The 17,848-nt window shown below is 47.5% G+C and overlaps 1 protein-coding gene across 1 annotated transcript in view; it reads right to left on the bottom strand.

The window, feature by feature from the left end:
- The window catches only part of DNAH1 (dynein axonemal heavy chain 1), a 799,478-nt gene that overhangs the window by 31,438 nt on the left and 750,192 nt on the right, over positions 1-17,848 (bottom strand). The window contains exons 70-73 of the mRNA XM_030205737.1: positions 6,702-6,872; positions 5,800-5,979; positions 4,362-4,538; positions 425-595 (exon numbers count right to left, since the gene is read on the bottom strand). Of these exons, the coding sequence (XP_030061597.1) occupies positions 425-595; positions 4,362-4,538; positions 5,800-5,979; positions 6,702-6,872 (699 nt within the window). The remainder of the gene's footprint in view (positions 1-424; positions 596-4,361; positions 4,539-5,799; positions 5,980-6,701; positions 6,873-17,848) is intronic.

Here is a 17,848-nt window from a genome sequence, read left to right as displayed (position 1 = left end):
CCACAGACGTATACAAGGACACTATCACTTCTTTGTTCCTGCTGGTCATCCCTCTCCTTATGCACCCAAGCATCCTTCTGGCTATGAACGTCACTTTTTCTACCCATTTGGAAACTTTAAGGTCAGACACAATCACCCTCAAGTCCTGCTCTTCCTTTGTACACAGAAGCACTTCACCCCCTATACTGTACTGTTCTCTCGGATTCTTGTAACCCAAGTACATGACTCTGCATTTTTTTTAGCATTAAAGGCTTGATGGACCTTTAGTTTGTCTCAGTATGACACTGAGGGCCCTGTTTACTAAGGTGCACTAGTGTTTTTAGCATGTGCTAACTAGCGTAGCTTAGTAAACACGGCCCTCAGGAAACATCCAGGAAACAAAGAGAATAAAAACAGACAGCCGACTAAAGTCGCTTATACAGACCTCCTCTCTTCCTCTGCCACCACTGCTGGAAGATTTGGGCTGCAGATCAACAATGGCATTAAGTAGATTGAAGGTTTCATTCTGAGCAAATGTGATGTTGGCATTGTCATGTAGGCCAAAAATCTCTGGGATGTCATTAATTGGAAGACTTTTTATATATTCAAGGTACCCCTGTGAGGAAAATAATGCACCGAATTAAGGAAGGAAATAGAGAAAAAAAAGCAATTGGGGAAACATGGACAGAAAGAAGGAAAAATATGCAGAAATGAAAGATTATTAGATGCCTTTCAACTAACATGCTTTATTGTAATTAGTGTATCCCTGTGAAAGCTGTAAATGATCAGTTTAAATTATTATTTGTTATTATCATCATTGTTTTATAGGAAACAAAGCAGAGGATAATTTAAATAAGGCAGGTAGGAATAATAAAGGGAGGATAATTTAAATATGCCAGGAAATGGGGCTGCATAGAAGTCTGTTGGTATTTCATAACCTGTATAGCAGGAGCTGCACAGTTTATAAAATAAGTCTATCTCTGTTCCTACCAAAAGTAGCATGTAGAAATGTAAACGTATATATTTGTGCATGTCCATTTCAGAAATGGTACTGTTAGTAAGGATTACAAGGAGACAGCATAGCAAAAGTTATAGCCATGAATTTAATTTTGAGTTCAGTTTACACAGAAACACAGTAAATGATGGCAGGTAAAGACCAACAAGACCCATCCAGTCAGTCCAGTGAGGTTGTTGGGGTTGTACCTGTCTTTTGTTTGGGGATGTACCTGCAACACAGAGCAGGTAACTTTCTTTATGATTTCTTGAAAGTGCAAAAGTAATTTCACAGCTCTCTGCTTGATATCCATCTTCTTGCTCTTTAGGGATCCACTGTGTATATCCTACTCCTTTTTGAATTTCAGAACCATTTTTGCATTCACTCGTTTCTTTTGAGATGGAATTTCAGGCATCCAGTATTTGCTGATGTTGCTTTGATTCGACCTCCTTGTAACTTCTTTTTGTGTCCTCTAGTTTTAGAGATTCCCCTTATCTGGAAAAGGCTTCTTTGTTCAGTATAGTATCTTTCAAGTATTTAAAGATCTGTAACGTACGCGTTATCTCTGTCCCCCCTCTCCTCTACAGTATACATATTTGGGACCTTCTTTTCATAAGTCTTCTAATGGAGATGTCTTACCATTTTAGTTGCTTTCTCTTGGCCCAAGTCCAGTCTCTTTATGTTCCTAGTAAGACATGGCCTCCAAAACTGAACATAGTATTCCAAGTGGGGCCTCATCAGCAACCACTTAGGTCTAAGTGATATATAAATACTGAAATGAATGAATGAATGAAAAGGGCTGTAGGGGACAGCCTAGAAGTTTCAGATATGAAAGATGGGTTTGGGATTTTTATTTGAATCCTTTTTGTTTGGAACTTTTAAGACTTTGTAGTTTTGTTTACTTAAGGCTACAGGGGATAGGCCAGTGTAAAAAGATGTAACACTGCAAGGGAGGTGGCTGCCCAGCCCATATGGCTAAGGACTAAAAAAGCCAGGACAGTATTTTCTTTCTGCTTGAACTGTGCTGAGTTGAAGAAAATGGTGGACTGAACAGAGTGTTATGCTTGATGATTTTGGTTGAGCTGCTGGAGAGAGAATATATCTGTTAAAGCTAAGACTGTGTTTGATGTTTGGAAAATTGCAGAAGGAACATATCTGCCAAAGTTAAGACTGTGGTGGGTGTTTTGGAAACTATAATAAAGCACCTTGTGATTTAGGAAAAGAGGCATACTCCCAAGAACTGCTCCTTTTTGCATGTCTAGTGGGGAGAAACACAGGGAAAGGGAGCAAATCCATGTCAGATTCACACCGCCCATGATAACGTCCAAGTAAGAATAGGGATGTCCATATCAGAATGGCCCAAACAGACGTCCATCTCACATGTATTTTTGAACAGGATCTTGCTTACAGCAGGTGAAAGTCAGCAGGATGGTCAGAGGCTATTGTTTAGGGGTCTTCCTAGATAAAGCTGCATAGTGAAACACGTGCCATGTCGGAAGAGACCCCCTGAGCCAACTAGATTTAACATCATACTTTAAAGATTAGTATAAAATATTGAATAAATATAAACCATTGAATGAGATTTCGTAAGATAATAAATAGTACAGGGTGGTGGTGGCCAGAAACCGATGAGGACTGCAATAAGTAAGACACTGTGTATAAGATGATTAAACACAGTGCAATAAGGTTATTATTATCTTCAACATTCAGAAATAGATAGCTCTATATTTATTATTATTATTAATATTATTGTAGCTTATCCTTATTACAATTCCTATATATATTCTTATAACACAAGGCTCTGATGTATATCCATATCTGTATCTATATTGCTTTTTCCAACATTGTTCATGTTTGGTTTTTTCCTTTGTTATAACTTTGAAACTTCAATAAATTCTCATGGAAAATAAAATTACTGAGGTTTACCGGCTTACACCACAATACTGTCTATTATTTCTGGAGTATACGGAGGTCTATGAAGAATAGTAGTTACCTCTGATTGGAATTGTACGTATCCAGTATTTAACCGCAAGTGTCTGTATTATATTATTAGCACAAATTTTAATTTTTAATTAAGTGGGGAAAACTTCAGATAATTGTTACTGAAAATTTGGCTGATTCATTCAGCTTCTTAATGTCTCCATCACAGGTCAAAAAACATACTTTTACTTAAACCCCAAAAAATCTTTTAAAAAATGACTTAGGTACCCTTCTACTAAAGGACATTTAAGCACTTAGGGATCCTTAGGTGGCAAAAACTGGCTTAGCGCACCCTTACACAGGTCTTTCCTACAGGCTAAGGCCATTTATACCATGGCTGTAAAATAAAATGGATTTTCTATTTTTCCATTAATAGCCATGTGCTAATGTTGTCATTAGCACATGATAAATCAACTCCCAGTCTCTGGTATCAAATAATCAAATAAAATAAACTAGAACCAGGACAAATCGCTGCTACAGAAGCACAGGAAACACAATTGTGTTTCCTGTGCTTCTGTGATTTGGGCTTATGTAGCAGCGATTTGTCCTGGTTCCAGTTTATTTTATTTGGCCAGTAGCACATGGCCATTTTAAAAATATTACTGCTGGAGTATTTACCAACATCCATTTTCTAGGTGGTAAGGGCTCCTGCATTAGTCGTGCGCTAATTGATTAGCATGCAGTAATGTATATATCACGGAAATGCCCACTCTCTGCTTCTGACACACCCCCTGAAAATAAAATACAAAAAATTATTTTGTGTATGATTAGTGTGTGTACATTGCAAAACTAATGTGGAATGCTTTAGTGCATCTTGCATTAGGCCATTTTTGCTGTGTTAGGCTGCCTCACTGAGGAGCAGCTGCTGCTTCCTAGGACAAGGCTCAATGTTGGTCCTGCAAGTCACCAAAGATTGTAAGGCTATTATAATTCTTCTAGTACTGGAATGTTTCTATTAGTCTGGAAAATGTGGGTCAGACTTTGATACTTGGGTCTTTGTTTATAGAGGAGAAAAAGTATTACTTGTGAGAAGATTGTATAATGAAACTAATACTGAGAATCTACTACTTGCTTTACTACCTGATCTATTGCTTTTGTTACATTAATAAATCATTATTTGCACGGAATTATCTCAGTTTTCTGATTGCTAGCAGACAGAGTGAACTCAGGACCAGGAAGAGGTGCAATTATAACCCTAGGCACAGACATTACCTCTTTCCCCTACACCCTTCTTTATTTAAATTGATTGAAATGGTTATTTCTTTTTTGAGATCATGAATAGTTCTGATTTGTTTATAGATTCTAGGCTTGATGGAGAGGAATGAGAAAAGAAATGAAAAGAGAGTTTCTTCAGATGAGAAAATGGAGAAGATCTGATCAGGAAAAGAATATTCCAGAAATCTCTTACATTGAGATCATATGTAGTATTGATCTGTCTGTAGATCCCAGATTCTGAATAAATGTGACCTTCCTGAAGCACGTTTGGGTGGTAGAAATCCTCTAAAATGTTCATGATGCAGCGTCTGTCCCAGTCGTCGGTCACTCGACCTCCATAGTTAATCTCTCCAGCTGTGTACTTCAGAACCTGGTGAGGCACACAACAAAAACATCAACCTAGAAGGTGCCCATGATCTAAGAACAGTCTCCAACCATCTATGCATAGTTCTATGAGATACAGGGTAGCAAAGACAAGCATGGAACCAGAGAAAGTACTGAAGTAGCATCCCTATATTTGCATCTCATTAGCATTGAGCACTAGGGAGTTGTTCTGGTATGCTGTTCAGTACAGCGCTGGAGTTTTGAGCATTGGGCCTAAATGAGGTCTCACCAGAGACTTATATACAGGTATTATTACCTTGTCTTCCCTGCTAATCATTCTTCTCCCTATGCACCCAAGCTTCCTTCTGGTTTTTGTTGTTGTCTTTTCTACCTGTTTAGCTACTTTAAGGTCATCAGATATGATCACCTCCAAGTCTTATTCCCCTGTTTCATCTTTGCTTACACCTTATGCCCTCTATTAAAATGTTTTATTGTGTATTGTGTTGCCACTGTAATGTAGCATTCTATGCTATACCTTGTATTTTTATTTGAATATTTTTACCACTGTAATTGTCTATTGCTTATGTTTGACTTATTCTTATTGTATAATGCCTTGAATGAATTCCTTCAAAAAGGCGGTCAATAAATCCTAATAAATACATAAATAGATACATACTGTGCCACTCCCTTGGATTTTTGCAGTCCAGATGCATTACTTTGCATTTTTTAAAATTAAATCTTAGCTACCAAATTCTAGACTATTCTTCAAGCTTTGCTTTATCCCTCTTTATGTTATCTACCCTATTAGGGAGTCTAGCTTATTGCAGATTTTGGTATCATCCACACAGAGGCAAACCTTACCAGACAATCCTTCTGTAATACAGTTTACAAATATATTAAAAAGGATTGGACAAAGAATCGATCTCTGACACACCATGGTAACATATCCCTTTCCTCAGAACATACTTCATAGGTTCCTACAATGACCACCAGTAATGCCCAAATTCTCTTGCACAAATTTATTTCTGCTCCAAAGACAGTATAAATGTGTGTGTGGGCATATGATCAAGTGTATTTTATAAAATACACACATACATCTACCCTATCTCCACCCAAACTATACCTCTCTGCCTATGTGCAGATCATGCAACAGCTGGTGTTCATATTTTGTGTGTATATCCCCCCCTCACACACATAATTTTATAACAGCTATTTTCTGTATGTAAAATGTGCTTCAAACACAAAAAGCTTTATGAAATTATCTCCTAAGTGTATAGACCAGAATAGAGCATATTTAGAACTCCCACCTTATAGGGGATTTCCGCATACTCATCCAGGAACATCTTTAATTGACTGATACAGATGCGAAGGTCTCCATCAGTAAACTCGTATGGAATGTTAAAACCCAGTGGCCCAAATTTCCTTCGCTCCAGGCTGTTCCCATGGAACAAACACAATGACAGCAGCAAGGCCTTGAACTCGGAAGCCTGCCAAGCACAGCACCACAGGCATAAGTGAGCTTTCAAAAAACTGTTAGCACTCATTTGAAAGTCTCTGGTACATTCAAAGTTAAAGTTATTACTATTGTTATCTGCACAGCGCTACCAGGGATAATCAATGCTTTACAGATAAAAAAAACATCATCTGGTCAATATTCAAAATGATTTAACCGGCCAGAAACAGCTGCTGACCAGTTCAATCAATGCATATAAACATGTACACAGATTGCTTGTTCGGGGCTATCTACTAATTTTTACTGGCACTTAAGTGGTTATCTCAGCTGAAAATTAGTGGTTAGCGCCTAAGTGAAAGCCGGCTAATTTGGAGGTGTTCCGGGTGTAGAGTCGGCACTTGGAAACTTAAGTACCGATATTCAGTACTTAGGTGGCCAGGGTAACCACATAAATGGGACTGCATAAAATACAGTCTTATCTTTAAGCAGCTACCCATAGCCGGCTAAGTTCCTAATATCGACTTAACTGGCCATGTGTTAGCTGGTGCCGTATAAACCGAATATTCAATGCCGAAGCCTTGACATGGCCCAGAATTGAATATCCAGGAATAATGCTAGCAGCGGTCAGCAAAACGCTCACCACCACCAGCTGAATATTGACCCCCATATCTTCAAACATAGCTATGCAGCTTTAAGTGTCTAGAACAAAATATCTGCAGCAGAACTAATGTCCTATACCTCTTCTTGATATTGTACCTTAGAGCAGGAGTTAAGGAAGTCCTCACTGAGACTCAGATATGTTTTCAGCAAGTTGGCTTTGACCCCTCGTGGAGGCTCAATGGTCATCTTTGAGCTATTCTGCAGGATGGCCACTGGAAACTTGTTACTAGGTAAACTGGTCAACCAAAGGCGAAAGTCTCGATGTACCTAAATTTAAAACTTTCATGTTAGATCAATATTTACAATGAAGGAAGTTGGGCATGGCTTGGTGACTTTGACCATCCAGCTCATTCTGATTCATTAAGCAGCTAAATGTTGATTATCTCATCAAAACAGAGGTTTAAGGAAAGAGGTACTCTTACTTGCCTATAACATCTACCAAGAGTTAGCAATTTTACTTTCTTTGATGAGAAGTACAATCATCCAGATGGGACTCCCTTGATAATAAGGGTCATATACAGACACAAAAGAAAGACAATAGAACAATCTCCAAATGGTTAGAAAGCACCTTTGTTGGAAAAAAAATAATACACTTTATGGATTGGTAGATTGATTATCCAACAGCATTGCAGGGCAGATGCTCAATTATCTTTCAGGCCCCTGGGTATCCCTCTCTAAAGCGAATGCTACATACCTGTAGAAGGTATTCTCCGAGGACAGCAGGCTGATTGTTCTCACTGATGGGTGACGTCCACGGCAGCCCCTCCAATCGGAAACTTCACTAGCAAAGTCCTTTGCTAGTCCTCGCGCGCCCGCGCGCACCGCGCATGCGCGGCCGTCTTCCCGCCCGAAACCGGCTCGAGCCGGCCAGTCCAGTATGTAGCAAGACAATACACTTCAAGGGAAGACACAACTCCAAAGGGGAGGCGGGCGGGTTTGTGAGAACAATCAGCCTGCTGTCCTCGGAGAATACCTTCTACAGGTATGTAGCATTCGCTTTCTCCGAGGACAAGCAGGCTGCTTGTTCTCACTGATGGGGTATCCCTAGCCCCCAGGCTCACTCAAAACAACAACCAAGGTCAATTGGGCCTCGCAACGGCGAGGACGTAACTGAGATTGACCTAAAAAATTTACCAACTAACTGAGAGTGCAGCCTGGAACAGAACAAACAGGGCCCTCGGGGGGTGGAGTTGGATCCTAAAGCCCAAACAGGTTCTGAAGAACTGACTGCCCGAACCGACTGTCGCGTCGGGTATCCTGCTGCAGGCAGTAATGAGATGTGAATGTGTGGACAGATGACCACGTCGCAGCTTTGCAAATTTCTTCAATGGAGGCTGACTTCAAGTGGGCTACCGACGCAGCCATGGCTCTAATATTATGAGCCATGACATGACCCTCAAGAGCCAGCCCCGCCTGGGCGTAAGTGAAGGAAATGCAATCTGCTAGCCAATTGGATATGGTGCGTTTCCCTACAGCCACTCCCCTCCTATTGGGATCAAAAGAAACAAACAATTGGGCGGACTGTCTGTGGGGCTGTGTCCGCTCCAGGTAGAAGGCCAATGCTCTCTTGCAGTCCAATGTGTGCAGCTGACTTTCAGCAGGGCAGGAATGAGGACGGGGAAAGAATGTTGGCAAGACAATTGACTGGTTCAGATGGAACTCCGACACAACCTTTGGCAGAAACTTAGGGTGAGTGCGGAGGACTACTCTGTTGTGATGAAATTTGGTGTAAGGGGCCTGGGCTACCAGGGCCTGAAGCTCACTGACTCTACGAGCCGAGGTAACTGCCACCAAGAAAATGACCTTCCAGGTCAAGTACTTCGGATGGCAGGAATTCAGTGGCTCGAAAGGAGGTTTCATCAGCTGGGTGAGAACGACATTGAGATCCCATGACACTGTAGGAGGTTTGACAGGGGGCTTTGACAAAAGCAAACCTCTCATGAAGCGAACAACTAAAGGCTGTCCTGAGATCGGCTTACCTTCCACTTGGTAATGGTATGCACTGATTGCACTAAGGTGAACCCTTACGGAGTTGGTCTTAAGACCAGACTCAGACAAGTGCAGAAGGTATTCAAGCAGGGTCTGTGTAGGACAAGAGCGAGGATCTAGGGCCTTGCTGTCACACCAGACGGCAAACCTCCTCCAATGAAAGAAGTAACTTCTCTTAGTGGAGTCTTTCCTGGAAGCAAGCAAGATGCGGGAGACACCCTCTGACAGACCCAAAGAGGCAAAGTGTACGCCCTCAACATCCAGGCCGTGAGAGCCAGAGACTGGAGGTTGGGATGCAGAAGAGCCCCTTCGTCCTGCGTGATGAGGGTCGGAAAACACTCCAATCTCCACGGTTCTTTGGAGGATAACTCCAGAAGAAGAGGAAACCAGATCTGACGCGGCCAAAAAGGAGCAATCAGAATCATGTTGCCTCGGTCTTGCTTGAGTTTCAACAAAGTCTTCCCCACCAGAGGGATGGGAGGATAAGCATACAGCAGGCCCTCCCCCCAGTCCAGGAGGAAGGCATCCGAAGCCAGTCTGCCGTGGGCCTGAAGCCTGGAACAGAACTGAGGGACTTTGTGGTTCACTCGAGATGCGAAGAGATCCACCAAGGGGGTGCCCCACGCTTGGAAGATCTGGCGCACCACTCGGGAGTTGAGCGACCACTCGTGAGGCTGCATAATCCTGCTCAACCTGTCGGCCAGACTGTTGTTTACGCCTGCCAGATATGTGGCTTGGAGCACCATGCCGTGACGGCGAGCCCAGAGCCACATGCTGACGGCTTCCTGACACAGGGGGCGAGATCCGGTGCCCCCCTGCTTGTTGACATAGTACATGGCAACCTGGTTGTCTGTCTGAATTTGGATAATTTGGTGGGACAGCCGATCTCTGAAAGCCTTCAGAGCGTTCCAGATCGCTCGTAACTCCAGGAGATTGATCTGTAGACCGCGTTCCTGGAGGGACCAACTTCCTTGGGTGTGAAGCCCATCGACATGAGCTCCCCATCCCAGGAGGGACGCATCCGTAGTCAGCACTTTCCGTGGCTGAGGGATTTGGAAGGGACGTCCCAGGGTCAAATTGGAGCAAATGGTCCACCAATACAGGGATTCGAGAAAACTCGTGGACAAGTGGATCACGTCCTCCAGACCCCCAGCGGCCTGATACCACTGGGAGGCTAGGGTCCATTGAGCAGATCTCATGTGAAGGCGGGCCATGGGAGTCACATGAACTGTGGAGGCCATGTGGCCCAGCAATCTCAACATCTGCCGAGCTGTGATCTGCTGGGACGCTCGCACCCGCGAGACGAGGGACAACAAGTTGTTGGCTCTCGTCTCTGGGAGATAGGCGCGAGCCGTCCGAGAATCCAGCAGAGCTCCTATGAATTCGAGTCTCTGCACTGGAAGAAGGTGGGACTTTGGATAATTTATCACAAACCCCAGTAGCTCCAGTAGGCGAATAGTCATCTGCATGGACTGCAGGGCTCCTGCCTCGGATGTGTTCTTTACCAGCCAATCGTCGAGATATGGGAACACGTGCACCCCCAGCCTGCGAAGCGCCGCTGCTACCACAGCTAGGCACTTGGTGAACACCCTGGGCTGCTGAATCATGGGGAGAAGGGTGCCCAGGGAAAGCATCCTGAACTTTTCTTTTTCGTGCAGAACCCACTGATCGGAGGTTATGAGAGGCCACCTTCGGTGAAAAGCTTTCAACCTCCCTCCGACTGGCAGGTCGCCCGGCACGGACACTTGGATGTCGGCTATGCTCTGCTGGAGCCAGTCAAAAGCTCGCCCCTTGCTTTTGCTGGGTAGCCGCGGGGCCTTGCTGAGTCGCACGCTGCTGACGAGAGCGAGCGCGCTGGGGCTTAGCCTGGGCCGCAGGCTGTCGGGAAGGAGGATTGTACCTACGCTTGCCAGAAGAGTAGGGAACAGTCTTCCTTCCCCCGAAAAATCGTCTACCTGTAGAGGTAGAAGCTGAAGGCTGCCGGCGGGCGAATTTGTCGAATGCGGTGTCCCGCTGGTGGAGAGACTCTACCACCTGTTCGACTTTTTCACCAAAAATATTGTCCGCACGGCAAGGCGAGTCCGCAATCCGCTGCTGGATTCTATTCTCCAGGTCGGCGGCACGCAGCCATGAGAGCCTGCGCATCACCACACCTTGAGCAGCGGCCCTGGACGCAACATCAAAAGTGTCATAAACTCCTCTGGCCAGGAATTTTCTGCACGCCTTCAGCTGCCTGACCACCTCCTGAAAAGGCTTGGCTTGCTCAGGGGGAAGAGCATCAACCAAGCCCGCCAACTGCCGCACATTGTTCCGCATGTGTATGCTCGTGTAGAGCTGGTAAGACTGGATCTTGGACACGAGCATAGAGGAATGGTAGGCCTTCCTCCCAAAGGAGTCTAAGGTTCTAGCGTCCTTGCCCGGGGGCGCCGAAGCATGTTCCCTAGAACTCTTAGCCTTCTTTAGGGCCAAATCCACAACTCCAGAGTCATGAGGCAACTGAGTGCGCATCAGCTCTGGGTCCCCATGGATCCGGTACTGGGACTCGATCTTCTTGGGAATGTGGGGATTAGTTAATGGCTTGGTCCAGTTCGCAAGCAATGTCTTTTTCAGGACATGGTGCAAGGGAACAGTGGACGCTTCCTTAGGCGGAGAAGGATAGTCCAGGAGCTCAAACATTTCAGCCCTGGGCTCGTCCTCCACAACCACCGGGAAGGGGATGGCCGTAGACATCTCCCGGACAAAGGAGGCAAAAGACAGACTCTCGGGAGGAGAAAGCTGTCTCTCAGGAGAGGGAGTGGGATCAGACGGAAGACCCTCAGACTCCTCGTCAGAGAAATATCTGGGATCTTCCTCTTCCTCCCACGAGGCCTCACCCTCGGTGTCAGACACAAGTTCACGGACCTGTGTCTGCAACCTCGCCCTGCTCGACTCCGTGGAGCCACGTCCACGATGGGGGCGTCGAGAGGTAGACTCCCTGGCCCGCATCGGCGAAGCTCCCTCCGCCGACGTAGTCGGGGAGCCCTCCTGGGAGGTGGCCGCAGTCGGCACCGCACGCGGTACCGACGTCGGGGACCTCAACCTGGGCGATGGGCCAGCCGGCGCCACGCTCGACGGTACCGGAGGCGCAAGCACCGCCGGTACCGGAGGGGTAGGGCGCAACAGCTCTCCCAGAATCTCTGGGAGAACGGCCCGGAGGCTCTCGTTCAGAGTGGCTGCAGAAAAAGGCTGAGAGGTCGATGCAGGCGTCGACGTCAGAACCTGTTCCGGGCGAGGAGGCTGTTCCGGGCTGTCCAGAGTGGAGCGCATCGACACCTCTTGAACAGAGGGTGAGCGGTCCTCTCGGTGCCGATGCCTGCTGGGTGCCGAATCCCTCGGCGACCCAGAGCTCTCGGTGCCGACACGGGGAGGAGACCGGTGTCGATGCTTCTTCGATTTCTTCCGAAGCATGTCACCGGAGCTCCCCGGCACCGACGAGGAGGACGTAGAATCCATCCGTCGCTTCCTCGGGGCCGAGACCGAAGGAGGTCGGTCTCGGGGGGGCTGTACCGCAGGAGCCCTCAGGGTAGGAGGAGACCCACCCGAAGGCTCACCGCCACCAGCAGGGGAATGGACAGCCCTCACCTGCACTCCTGACGATGCACCACCGTCCGACGACATCAGCAGACGAGGTCCCGGTACCACCGACGTCGATGCAGCTATCCGATGTCTCGGCGCCGATGCAGAGGCCCGATGCCTCGATGCACTCGATGCAGGGGCGGCCAAGGAAGATGGTCTGGACGCTGACGACGTCGATGCACTCGAAGATCCCGGTGCCGATGCCGACGAAGAGCCCGAGAACAACACGTTCCACTGGGCTAGTCTCGCTACCTGAGTCCGCCTCTGAAGCAGGGAACACAGGCTGCAGTTCTGAGGGCGGTGCTCGGCCCCCAGACACTGAAGACACGACGAGTGTCGATCAGTGAGCGAGATAACCCGGGCGCACTGGGTGCACTTCTTGAAGCCGCTGGAAGGCTTCGATGTCATGGGCGGAAAAATCACGCCGGCGAAATCAAAATCCGAAATGACGGAAAAAGAGCACCAAAACTTTAGAGGGAGAAAATCTCGACCGAGGCCGAAAAGAGGCCTACCCCGACGACGAAAGAAAACTTACCGGGGCAAAAAGCTGGAAGTACGGGGAGGATTGACACGAAACCCGGTGGAGGGTTTCCGGAGCACTTCCCGACTTAAGCAAAAGCTTTTCCGAAGAAAAAACACGCTCAAAACAATTTGGACGCGCGAGGTCGACTTTCCGGGGCTCGACACGGCGAAAATACGACCGTACCGAGTGCGGACAAAAGAAGACTGGCCGGCTCGAGCCGGTTTCGGGCGGGAAGACGGCCGCGCATGCGCGGTGCGCGCGGGCGCGCGAGGACTAGCAAAGGACTTTGCTAGTGAAGTTTCCGATTGGAGGGGCTGCCGTGGACGTCACCCATCAGTGAGAACAAGCAGCCTGCTTGTCCTCGGAGAAGATTATGATAATTAAACTGAGCATAATGATCACCCCCAAACACCATCCTTCTTAGAACAATCTGTAAAAATGCACAACCGGATATCAAGGGGGGCACTTCTATATGTGGGCCCCTCCTTTTAGGTGCCCTGATGCTGCATCTGGATGCCCAGTTTCTGTTATAGAATAGTAACGTCAGCCGACATCAGTGAATTTTAAATTTTTGTGCTCATGGTTACACAAGCCATACAGTTGGTATAACTAAGGGTGCTTATATGTGGCAAGGGCATATATAACTTCCAGCATTCTTTAGGTTGCATGTGTAAGTGGTAACACGACTCATGCCCCTCCCATGTTTCACATGAATGGCCCCCATTTCATTTACAGGCTTTGCCACCTACACATGCACTTACAGAACAGCAGGAACATAGAAAGGTATGGGTGCAAGGGAGGTAGGAGTACCATAAGTGCGCCCTGTCCATTGCCTCCCCTGCTTGCCCAGCATCTCCAATTGCCCTCCATATGCCTCAGATACAAATTTAGATTGTAAGTCCTCTGTAGACAGGAAAATACCTACCGCACCTACTGTATCTTGTGCGATTACAAAAAAAAAAGTGTGAACTAAATGCATGTAAATAAAATACCTGACCTCAGCCACATACACAGAACACAGTTACCAAATACAGAGTAAGTGAACACAAAATAGAAATTGAATATATAGACAGAAATTAAACAAGAAGCTTTTCCCCTTATGCTGTGCTAAATATAATGATAGCAGATAGCAGGGCTGGTGTTAGGAGGTGTGATGCAACTAGGGCAACTGCCTTTGACCCTTTGGCAGAGAAGCACTCATGTTGGCTTGAACCTTAAGAAGTCATAGCCTGTATCCATAGCCCCCCCAAAACTGAGGGACCTTGTGATTGATCTGAGTGGCAAAAAGATCAACCGAGGGGGTGCCCCACGCTCGGAAGATCTTGCGGACTACGCCCATGTTCGGTGACCACTCATGAGGTTGCATTATCCTGCTTAATCTGTCGGCTAGACTGTTGTTTACGCCTGCCAGATAAATGGCTTGGAGAAACATGCCGTGACAGCATGCTCAAAGTCACATCTTGATGGCTTCCTGACACAGAGGGTGAGATCGGTGCCCCCCTGCTTGTTGGTGTAATACATGGCAACCTGATTGTCTGTCTGAATCAAAATGATTTGGTTGGACAGCCGATCTCTGAAAGCCTTCAGAGCGTTCCAGATCGCTCGCAATTCCAGGAGGTTGATCTGAAGACCTTTTTCCTGAAAGGACCAAGCTCCTTAAGCCCATCTACTTGAGCCCCCCACCCCAGGAGGGATGCATCCGTCATCAGCACTTTTTGTGGCTGAGGAATTTGGAATGGGCGTCCCAAGGTCAAATTGGATTGAATTGTTCACCACTGAAGGGAATTCCGAAAGTCGGTGGACAGTTGGATCACATCATCTAGATCCCCCGCAGCTTGACACCACTGGGAAGCTAGGGTCCATTGAGCTGGTCTCATGTGTAGACGTGCCATGGGAGTTACATGAACTGTGGAGGCTATGTGCCCCAGGAGTCTCAACATCTGCCAAGCCATGATCTGTTGAGACGCTCGCACTATGGACACTAGGGACAGGAGGTTGTCTGCCCTTGCCGCGGGAAGATAAGCATGAGCCGTCTTTGTGTTCAACAGAGCTCCAATGAATTCCAATTTTTGAACTGGGGTGAGATGGGACTTGGAATAATTTATCACGAACCCCAGTACCTCTAGCACTTGAATAGTCATTCGCATGGACTATAGCACCTCTGAGGTGCTCTTCACCAGCCAATCGTCGAGATAAGGGAAAACATGAACTCCCAGTCTGCATAGCGATGCTGCGACTACCACCAGGCAGTTTGTGAACACTCTGGGCGCAGACGCCAGACCAAAGGGCAGTGCACGGTACTGAAAGCACTGTGTTCCTAGCCAAAATCGAAGATAAATCCTGCAAGTTGGAAGTATCGAGATGTGTGTGTAAGCATCCTTTAAGTCCAGACAGCATAGCCAATTGTTCTCTTGAATCATGGGAAGAAGGGTGCCCACCATCCTGAACTTTTCTCAAACCAGAAATTTGTTCAGGGCCCTTAGGTCTAGGATGGGACGCATCCCCCCTGTTTTCTTTTGCACAAGGAAGTACCTGGAATAGAATCCCAGCCCTTCTTCCCCTGGTGTAATAGGTTTGACCGCATGGGCCTTTAGAAGGGCGGAGAGTTCCTCTACAAGTACTCGCTTGTGCTGGGAGCTGTAAGAATGAGATCCTGGTGGGCAATTTGGAGGTTTGGATTCCAGATTGAGGGTGTATCCTAACTGGACTATTTGAAGAACCCACCAGTTGGAGGTTATAAGAGGCCACCTTTGGTGAAAAAACATCAACCTCCCCCCTACCGGAAAGTCGTCCGGTACGGACAATTTTACTGAGGCTATGCTGAACTGGAGCCAGGCAAAAGCCCATCCCTTGCTTTTGCTGGGGAGCACCAGGGACCTTAGGTGCACGCTGTTGACGAGAATGAGCACGCTGGGACAGAGCCTGGGCAGGCTGCCGAGAAGCAGGAGTGTACCTACGCCTAGGATAGTAATAGGAAGCACTCCACCCCCAAAAAAACATCCTAGATGAGGAGGTAGTAGCAGAAGATGCCCAGCGGGAGAGAGAATCCATAGCATCATTATGTTTCTTGATCTGGTCAACTACATCCTCTACTTTTTCACCAAAAGGGTTATTCTCCCGGCAAAGAACATCCGCCATCCGCTGCTGGACCGAATGATCCAGGTCAGAGACACGCAACCACGAGAGTCTGCGCATCACTACACGCCTTCTGCTGCCTGACCACCTGGCGAAAAGGCCCAGCCTGCTCCGGAGGGAGTGCATCAACCAAGCTAGACAATTGCCTCACCGAGTTCTGCAAGTGGATGCTTGTGAAGAGCTGGTATGTTTGGATCTAGGCAGGGACCATAGCGGCCCAAAGAGCCCAAGGTTCTAGATTCTCTACCTGGGGGCGCAGAGGCATAGTCCCTAGTACTCTTGGCTCTTTTGAGAACGGAGTCCACCACCTTGGAATTGTGAGGTAGCTAAGACTTCATCAATCCAGGCTTCCCATGGATCCGATATTGGGATTCAGTCCTTTTCGGGATCACGGGATTAGACAGAGGGAATGACCAGTTTTGCATAAGGACTTCCTTCAGTACATTATGCAAAGGAGCCATTGCAGCCTTTCTAGGCAGAGAAGGATAATCCAGGACCTCGAGGATCTCAGCCCTGGGCTCATCCTCAACCTCCATAGGGAAAGGAATAGCCACAGTCATTTCCCTGACAAAGGAGGTAAAGGATAGACTCTCTGGTGGAGAAAGTCTCCTTTTTGGTGGAGGGGAAGGTTCAGAGGGAATCCCACAGGACTCGTCAGAAGAAAAGTACCTGGGATCTTCCTCTTCCTCACACAAATGCTCATCTTCAGTATTGGACAAGACTTCCCTCAGAGCAGTCCAAAACTGAGCCTGCCTCGACGCCGAGGAATGACATCCTCGATAGCGCTGGACTACGGTGAAGCTTCCTCCAACGACGTCGAAGGGGAGTCGACCTGGGTGGCAGCTGACGCCGATGCTGCAGGCGGCACCGAGGTCATGGACCTCACCACAGGTGAAGGGCCAGATGCTGCTGCAGCAGACAGTACGGAAGGCGCAAGCACCCCCTGACACCAAAGCAGACTGGCGCAGCAATCCTTCCAGAAGCACTGGAAGCAGGGCCCTGATGCGCTCGTTGAGAGCTGCCATCAGACAAGGCTGCAGGGTCAGTAAAGGAGCCGGTGGCAGAATCTGTCGAGGCTCAGGAACAGGTACCAGGCTGCCAGAAGACCGATGCATCGGCACCTCCTGTATAGAGGGGGAGCGATCCTCTTGGCGCCGACACTTCTCAGGTTGCGATTCCTTCGACGCCCCGGAGCTCCTGGCACCGTGTGTTGAAGGAGAACGATGACTGTGCTTCTTCGCCTTCGCTTAATGCCCGTCATCGAGACTCCTCGGTACCGATGAGGACGCAGAATCCTCATGTCTCCTCGGGGCCGGATCTGACAAAGGTCGGTCCTGGGGGGCCTGCATAACAGGAGGCCTCGAGGCAGGAGGAGACCCACTCGATGCCTGTTTCCAGCGTGAGTTGGTGTTTCAGCAGCCATTACCTCCGTTCCTGATGTCGATGCTTCCCTCAATGTCGATGCCGCTGACCTCGGTACCGATGTCGATGTCAATGTCGACATCGAAGGACCAGACCGAGCCCCCAAAAGCTTTTCTCATTGGGCTTCTCGAGACGCTTGGGTCCGTTTCTTCATACGAAGACACAGACTACAAGCAGCTGGGCTATGGTCGGGCCCAAGGCACTGGATACATCAGGCGTGGGTATCGGTACCTGAGATGGTCCGGTTGCACCGAGTACAATGTTTGAAGCCACTGGGTGTCTTCGATGTCATGGAAGGAAAAACGGCTTCGGCAAAATCAAAAGACGCAATTGTGCCTGTTAACAGAAAAAGGGGCACAAAAAATAAGGGAACAACCCGACCGTGCAGCCTAAGTCGGTTGCGTCAAAAAACAAAGGAAACTTTAAAAAGTGAAAAAAAAATCTAACAGACACTACGGGAACGTTAAAAAAAACCCAATTGAATTAAAATAAAGAAAATTTAGAACAAAAAAGTGAAAAAAACTCGCGAAGACTCTTTCCTGGGCCTGAGAGGAGCGCG

Source organism: Microcaecilia unicolor, chromosome 6 (genome assembly GCF_901765095.1).
Source record: "Microcaecilia unicolor chromosome 6, aMicUni1.1, whole genome shotgun sequence".
NCBI classification, from domain to species: domain Eukaryota; kingdom Metazoa; phylum Chordata; class Amphibia; order Gymnophiona; family Siphonopidae; genus Microcaecilia; species Microcaecilia unicolor.
The sequence above is the reverse complement of the archived record's forward strand: the minus strand, read 5'-3'. Positions and strand labels throughout refer to the sequence as shown.